The following is an 8,317-nucleotide window of genomic DNA, read 5'->3' on the forward strand; positions in this document are numbered from 1 at the left end:
CATGGACACGACAGAAGATCACACGCGAATAGCGGAAGAAAGATTCCGGCGCACCCCTACCTGGCGCGCCAAATGTCGGATTTCGGGTTCCGACAGACCCTTGAGGTTCGAACTCTGGGGTGCGCACGAAGATCTTTCCCCTACCGGCTCACGTCTCGATGGCTCGCAAGGAATCTAGGCTAGAAAGAAGAACACACAAGGGACACAAGATTTATACTAGTTCAGGCCACCATTGTGGTGTAATACCCTACTCCAGTGTGTGTGTGGTGGATTGCCTCAGGGGCTGATGATGAACAATACAACGGGAGAACAGCCTCGCGAGGGGCTGTTCTTGAGCTAGTGCGATGAACAGCTTGGGTGAATTCAATCGCTTCTCTCTCTCTCTCTCTCTCTCTTTGATCGATCTGTCTGTGTCCCTCTCAGATCCCCCTTCTACGGTGGTGGCTAGTCCTATTTATAGAGGAAGGCCATGGGCCTCTTCCCAAATAATGAGCGGGAAGGGCGCCAATAATTGGCCATTTTGAAGGGGAACATCTAGTACACTTATCCTAACTAAAGTTGGTCTTCGACTGCCAAAGGCTCTGACGATGACGCCGTCCTAGGCTCCACGATGACCTCCATCCTGCCATTCTACTGGTCTTGGTCTTGTTGCACCGAAATAGTAACCTTTGCCTGATGCCTTGGCCTGTGCTTGCCCCCTTTACACCAAAGGGGAAACAAGGACACTGCGCAGGCCAGCGCCCGCCTGGCGCCTGCCTGGTCTCGATCGTCATGGCTTGCATCACGGGCTCCTCGCGAGGTGCCCTTGCCTTGATCTCTCCGACTCCTCGTGAGGCTACCTGATGAGGCTTCTCCTGAGGAAGCTTCCTGTCGTCCGGCCCGCGAGGCTTGGCTCCTCGTGAAGGTCTTGAGCTTGAGCTGATGAAGCTGGGCTGCACTGGGCCCCCACTTGAGCCACGCCGCAGGCCGCAGGCAGGCAAGACTGGGGACCCCTGTTCCTAGAACGCCGACACTACTCCAGTGTGTGCTGTGGTGGATTGCCTCAGGGGCTGATGATGAACAGTACAAAGTAAGAACAGCCTCGCGAGAGGTGTTCTTGAGCTGGTGCGATGAACTGCTTGGGTGAGTTCGATCGCCTCTCTCTCTCTCTATAGGCTTCCCCAAAGTCTGGATCAGCTGCCTCTCTACTGTGGTGGCTAGTCCTATTTATAGAGGGAGGCCCTAGGCCTCTTCCCAAAAAATGAGCGGGAAGGGCGCCAACAATTGGCCATTTTGAAGGGGAACATCTAGTATACTTATCCTGATTAAAGTTGGTCTTCAGCTGCCAAAGACTCTGACGGTGACGCCGTCCTGGGCTCCACGGTGACCTCCATCATGCCGTCCCTCTAGTCTTGGTCTTGTTGCACCGAAACGGTAACCTTTGCCTGATGCCTTGGACTGTGCTTGCCCCCTTTGCACCGAAGGGGAAACAAGGACACTGCGCAGGCCGGCGCCCGCCTGGTCTCGATCGTCATGGCTTGCGTCACGGGCACCTCGCGAGGTACCCTGCCTTGATCTCTCTGCCTCCTCGCGAGCCCGCCTGATGAGGCTGCTCCTAAGGAAGCTTCCTGTCGTCCGCCCCGTGAGGCTCGGCCCCTTGCGAGGGTCTTGAGTTTGAGCTGATGAAGTTGGGCTGCACTGGGCCTCCGCTTGAGCCACGCCGCAGGCCGCAGGCAGGCAAGTCTGGGGACCCCCATTCCCAGAACGCCGACACATCTGGAGGGACATTTATGGACTATAGTGTTACTCGAGCTCGAGGTTGCTAGAAAAAATCAATTGAATCAAGAATCTTGGGATTTAGGTAAAGGGGGTAACAGAGTAGAGCCTAATTATGGTTGTGTTAAAACCTTCTTTGAATCTGGCGAAATAGATTATATGAGCAGAGATTTTTATGTGGACTTTGACTTTGTTTTGTAGACCATAAAATATTTTTCTAAGCATTTACAAGTTCCCAAAGAAAATTGGGAGCACTACACCAAGAAAGACAAGGGGGCGAGGTTTATTGAAACAATCGCCGATGGCATGGTTTTATAGGTTCGGGTGGGTTGTTTGTGATATGGGGTATGGTCGATATAATGGTGATCAAATGGTGTTCTATAGATACACTGATAAGATGACCATTCTTGTGGTGTATGTTGATGAAATTATCATCACTGAAGTTGATAATGAGGAAATAAAGAGATTGAAGGGGTGTATGAGCAAGGAGTTTGGGGTAAAGGATTTGGGCAATCTAAAATACTTCCTTATCATAGAAGTGACCTGGAGAGAGAAGGGAATATCTTCGTGCCAACGAAAACACACCTTGAATCTCTTAAGTGATATGGGCATGATGAGATGTCATGCAACCCCTAATCAGATTGAACAAAATCATCAAGTTACAACACAATCAAGTGAGCTGGTGCATAAAGAAGGTTATCATAAACTGGTTGGGAGGTTATTATACTTGTGTCGCACCAGGCCTTACATCACATATACCATGTGTGGGTGGTGAGTAGATACAAGCATGAACCAAGGAGTGGGCATCTTGATACAACACAGAATTTCAAGACTCTTGAAGGGCATTCGAAGCAAAGGGTTGCGGTTTGCGAAGAGTGGACATCTTAAGGTGGATGACAATAATGATTCTGATTGGCCAGTTGTCAAGATGATAGAATATCAACTTCATGCTATTGTGTGATTGTGGGAGGAAATTTGGTATCATGGGGAAGCAAGAAAAAGACCGTTGCGTCTAGATCAACAGAGGAAGCTAAGATTAGAGCATTATCTCAAGGGTTGAGTGAGATGCTTTAGGTGAAGAATCAACTGAGCGAGTTGAAACTTTCGAGGAAGAGACCCTTGAGAGTGTGGTGCGCCAATCAGTCTGCTATAAGCATTGTCAACAACCCAGCTCAACATGACATGAAAAAACATGTAGAAATTGATCGCTTTTTCAGTAATAAGAAACTTAATATTGTGATCATCAGGCTTACTCATGTCAGCTCTAGACAGCAGGTTGCAGACTGCTTGACAAAGCGACTGGGAGAAAAGGACTGTAACTTGCATGTGACAAGATGAAATTGATCTATATCTACCATCCATCTTGTCATCTTGAGAGGAAGTGTTAAACCGGTATGGACCCTACCCATGTGCTGACCTAGAAGAGGTGGAGCTGGTCGTTCTCTCCTCCCAGGCACAGCAAATAGGAATTCCCTATCCGCCGCATTTTGCAGCAAAATGTCGACCTGCCGCACACCCCTCGACCGTTCGTGGGTCGGCCCGTGTCGGATGCATCCCACAGAGAAAATCGCTAAAAAATGAAGAGAGGGAGGACTCGAAGCTCAAACCTCCCACTTCTGGAGATGCGAGTCTAGCCACTCGACCTTAACAACAATAGTATTCTATGATTGCAAAGAGGTCTCCTATTATATGTTCCTTTCTTTCACGTTTTTTCGTTTTTCATTTTCCTGTTTCTTTCTTTATTTTATTTTTGTTTTAGAAATATCGCAACTTCAAAAAAGTTCAATATATTCAATACTTTATTCGGCTTTTTAAAAAAAATGTTTGATTTTTTTGTTCAGGTTTCAAATAACATTCCGTTCTTTTAAAAAATGTACAAAATTTGTTCGTGTTTCAAAATGTGTTCGGTGTTTCAAAATTTGTTCGTGATTTTCAGAAAATGTTCGTGTTCTCAAATTTGTTTAGATTTCAAAAAGTTTTGGAATTTTACATTTGTTCCCATTTTTCAAAACTTGCTCGTGATTTTCAAAAAGTGTTTGTGTTTTCAAATTTGTTCTAATTTTCAAAATAGTTTTGGAATTTCAGATTTGTTCCCAATTTTTGAAAATTGTTCGTGTTTTTCAAAAGATTATTCGCATTTTCAAAAAATGTTCACGTTTTCAAAAATTGGATAGATATTTTAAAAATGTTCAAGAATTTTAAAAAATGTTTGTGGTTATAAACTTTTGTTCATACTTTCATGAAATTTTCCATTTTTAATTTTTTTTGTTCACCAATTCAAAAAATGTTCGTTGTTTGAATTTTTGTTTGGAATATCACGAAATGTTCCATTTTCAAAAAAATCACAAATTCAAAAAATCTTCTCGGTTTCAAATTTGTTTGCAATTTCATAATTTGTTCACAAATTCAAAAAATGTTCGTGGTTAAAATTTCTTTGGAATTTTATAATTTGTTCACACGGTTTCAAATTTGTTCAGAATTTCATAATTTTTTCACAAAATCATAAAATTGTTCACGTTATCACAAAAACAATTTCTGACTTTTCAATTTTTTTGTTCACATATTCGAAAAATGTTCTTGTCTCTATTTTTTTCATGAATTCAAAAAATGTGCGCACTTTTTTAAAGAGACATATTCAAAGAAACTATACTTTAAAACAAATCAATACAACAAGTAATTTTGGGTTCACTGCAGTAATTGGTTACTGTTTGCTACAGTGCACAAGTCAGGTTTAGTTCTTTAACACATGCGCTGCACTTTGACCAACTGTGCTAGTCTAGTGTGTTGGCGTCTAGTGTGTTGGCGACGTATGCGCTGTTGCAAGCACTTGGTCGCAAGTTCGAATCCTCGTTGCGCCTGACTTTTCTTTTTCGTCCCGCGGTGAAGCTTCATGGGCCGGCCCAGTCGAGCTGCCCCTGGACACGGTACGCATCTCTCACGTACAACATGGAACCATTTCTCTAAATTCTTGAATAGTCCTTGCATGAAGGCAACACTAGAAGCTCCGTTTTGATTAGGCAGCCTGCGTAAACGGAGGAGCAAATGAATAGTTTTGACTTGGTAACAACCTGGTCTCAATAATGGACGGATCGCAAGTTTCAAAAAAAAAAAGGATGGATTACTTTGTAAAGGAGTCTCAGCAAAACATAAGATAACAGCAAAGTTAGCTTCACCTTATCTGAAGAACAAATGAAGGTCAAGCCAAGACCCATCACCCAGAAATCATGACAACTGATAAATCACAAGAAATAGTTTATGTCATATTCCTCAGTTATTGCTCTCTCCGATATTTTCCTCTGCAAGGTGGGCAGTTCAGATGTCATTATTAGGCAGAAATGCAGGGTTGCTGAATTATTAATCTAACACTCCCTCCGTCCCAAAATAAGTGTCGCTGATTTAGTATAACTTTGTACTAAATCTGCGACACTTATTTTGGGATGGACGGAGTACTTTGAAACATATAGATAGTTTCTATTGATCTATCGAATACAAGCACTCCTGTTCTCATATCTTAAAAAGTTCTATTCGATATAACTTGGATACGAGGTTAAATACGCCATGGGAGCACAGGAGAACTAACCTGTATCAGTGTGGTGATGTGTCCAGCGCCCTAATTTAAATTGCATGATATTATTAACAAAACAAGTACAATATCGCAGAAAATATAACTGCGGAAGTCCGAGAAAGAAATAATGTGTACCTGAAATTGCTTCACCGCCCAAGATACATCCCTCCAGGTTTTTGTTTCTATGTCCTCCCATAGTAAAGGTGCTTGAACTGTCCCCACGTGCTGGATAAGCCTTAAGCTACCTGTTATACGATAAATTGGAGTGAGTGAGCTGCAGATTAGGCTAAAAAGGGGATCACAATGTCTCAGGAGGGACACATTCCTCATTTGAAAAGGACTTCTTACTTGTAACAAAGGCTTCTTCCCAAAGTTCACGCTTGGACCATGACGGTGAGACCTCACGTACTGGGATCCCAAGATCATGGCACTCCCTATTCCAAAGAAATAAACTTGTGTTACAAGAGTTCAGTATGTGCAACACAAAAAATCTAAAAAAGAATTCAAGAATCAATTGTTTCTAATGATGAACTTTTTTAGCAACAAATACTTTTTTGGCAAAATTAAACCCTACAAAGGAGGGCATCCCCGTATATTAATTCATCTCACAGAACAAATTAGGGGCAAAACTGGCCCTACAGAAACAACCCTGACCAAAAGGAAAATTACATAGGGCATAGCCAAGGTAAGTGTGATAACAAGTCTGTAAACTTGTGAGATGAAGACAAGGGCACTGTCGAACAGGTTGGTAAAGTTATGGTTTGTTAATACAGTTGGGATTCTATTCTTAGGAGTCTTCCATATAGAAGGGACCATTGCGCATCATGATACCAAGAAAAACACATGCAGGTACCTCAAAGTTGACACCAGTTAATGTTTGTTAGTCTGAATTTTCCTCCACTATCTGGTCATTTATACAAAGAGCAAGCAGAGAATATTTACTCAATGACTATCTGGCGCATAATTCCAGGGAGAACTCCATCTCTTAGTGGAGCTGTTTGTACTTCAAACTTATTTGCCATTGTTTGAACAGACAAGGGTTCCTTTGACTGACGTTCCTCCTACAGAAAAGTTGAGATTATAAAATAAAAACACACTGAATAACATAACTATTATCTTGAAAAGGCAGAGTAAATAATTCGGAGTGCTATTATTCATAGAGTGCAGGAAGACAAGCAAGGAAACTACCAATAAAAAGATAAGAGTAAAATTAGTAATAACACAGAGACCTATAAAGATCTTTGGTCCTTGTTTTCACCATCTTAAATTTAACGCAAAGGAGACGCCAAGGTTCATCCTTTTAACCTGACTCAAGTATCACGATTTATATTACTCCCTCCGTCCCAAAATTCTTGTCTTAGATTTGTCTAGATACGGATGTATCTAATACTAAAATGTGACTTGATGCATCTGTATTTAGGCAAATCTAAGACAAGAATTTTGGGATGGAGGGAGTATATGGCAACATGACAACCACCCGACTGTCACACAGATATGAGTGAACCTTGTACCAGTTAGAACCGCTCCTAAGGATATTTGAGAGATTGCCTTTCACTTGTGCATTGCAACTACAGATGAAATCGCGTTCCAATTTTAGGTGGGTTGTTTAGTTCCACTTTAACTTGTTTGCACTGGGAGAAATCTGAATCCTTGCAGTTGCCGTTGAAGTGAGAATGTCTCTAACCTTCTGGCAGACGACGAAGAAGTTTGTAACACTGCCTTCAAGAAGATGATCCCCATCGTTGGTCAGCAAGAGCTCCGTGGCTCCAGGAGGCCTCATCTTCTCCATACTCTTCCTCATCCTGGCCCAAGGAGCGTACTTGGCGGCGGCGGCCTCCCTTCCGCTCCCGGCCACTGCAAGCTTCGCCCCGGCGTCCCCGAACACCGGAGGCACGTACACACCCAGGTGGACGCATACCTCCAGCCCATCCGCCGCCCCACCAGCTCGAACCAACGCTGTGAGCGCCATATCTTCCCCCGGGCAGCACTCCCCAAGCGCCAGCATCCGGCTCCGCATCTCGTGGACGCCGACCCGCACGGATTGGTTAACGAGAGGCTCGATGGGCGCTGTGGAGAGGGCACCCGGCGGCTTTGCAGGGAGGCCGAGGAGGTGGGGACGGGATTGGGCGAGGAGGCGCGCGGAGTCGGCGAGGCGGAGGAGGTGGCGTGGCCACCAGAGGATGAGGCCTGTGGAGGATGCGCGCGCGGTAGTGTAGGCGCCCGGAGTGGACTCGAGGAAAGCAGCCGCGGAAGGAGGAGCGTGCGGGGAGACGGCGCCGTTGGAAACCAGGACGGCCGGCGGCGACATGGCTTTTGCTGAGGAAATTGCTCGTTTTTGGTTTTTTGAGCGGAGGAAATTGACACAGACGGCGTTGACACATGATCTCATGGGATTCGCTTGGTGTTGGTCTTCGGTGAAACTATTTGGATCCAGTTCGTCTTCGTTTGTGTGATTACATGTTTGATCTTTCCGATTTACAACTCCCTTCATCGGCGATGGTTGCTGCTCTGGTGTGCTTGTCCTTTGGGGCCTTAGCACAACGACTTCTCGACTGTCTACTAGAAGGTTTGCCTGGCTCCGGTGAGGGAGGGACGATGACGGCAGTACGCCTTCGGCTCGCTCCAGTGCTTGTAGTTGTTGCAAGGTGGTCCATGGACCTGGTTGTAATGTTTATTACTTCTAGTGATCTCTGTACAACCATGATTGATAAATAGATTGAAAATTTCTACCATAATTGATGAATAGATTGTAAATTTCTCTCGCAAAAAATACATACGGACTTAAATGAGTAAACAAACGCACCTTAATGTGTCTATATCGATTCAAAAAGAGTTACTCCCTCTAATCCAATTTTTTGCGGGGCTCTTTGATCCATATTAATATGCATCGGAGGAAGTAGGACATCTTACATACACCTTTAGGATCCTCGTTCGCGTCGTTTCATCTTTCTCTCCTTAAGAACACTATTTTCTATTCAAAATGACTAAGTTATACAT

General features: G+C 44.2%; 1 protein-coding gene across 1 annotated transcript; it reads right to left on the minus strand.

Moving 5' to 3' along the window:
- Positions 1 to 4,416: 4,416 nt before the first annotated feature.
- On the minus strand, positions 4,417 to 7,742 carry LOC119308554. The gene is made up of 7 exons (XM_037584684.1): positions 7,005 to 7,742; positions 6,263 to 6,381; positions 5,669 to 5,754; positions 5,456 to 5,565; positions 5,336 to 5,365; positions 4,929 to 5,051; positions 4,417 to 4,777 (listed from the first exon to the last, which is right to left on the minus strand). Exons 1-6 carry the CDS (start codon positions 7,707 to 7,709, stop codon positions 4,995 to 4,997), a joined length of 1,107 nt encoding a protein of 368 aa, XP_037440581.1. The 5' UTR covers positions 7,710 to 7,742; the 3' UTR covers positions 4,417 to 4,777; positions 4,929 to 4,994.
- Between the last annotated feature and the right edge of the window lie 575 nt (positions 7,743 to 8,317).

The sequence above is a fragment of the Triticum dicoccoides genome, chromosome 5B (genome assembly GCF_002162155.2).
Source record: "Triticum dicoccoides isolate Atlit2015 ecotype Zavitan chromosome 5B, WEW_v2.0, whole genome shotgun sequence".
In the NCBI taxonomy this organism is placed as follows: Eukaryota; Viridiplantae; Streptophyta; class Magnoliopsida; order Poales; family Poaceae; genus Triticum; species Triticum dicoccoides.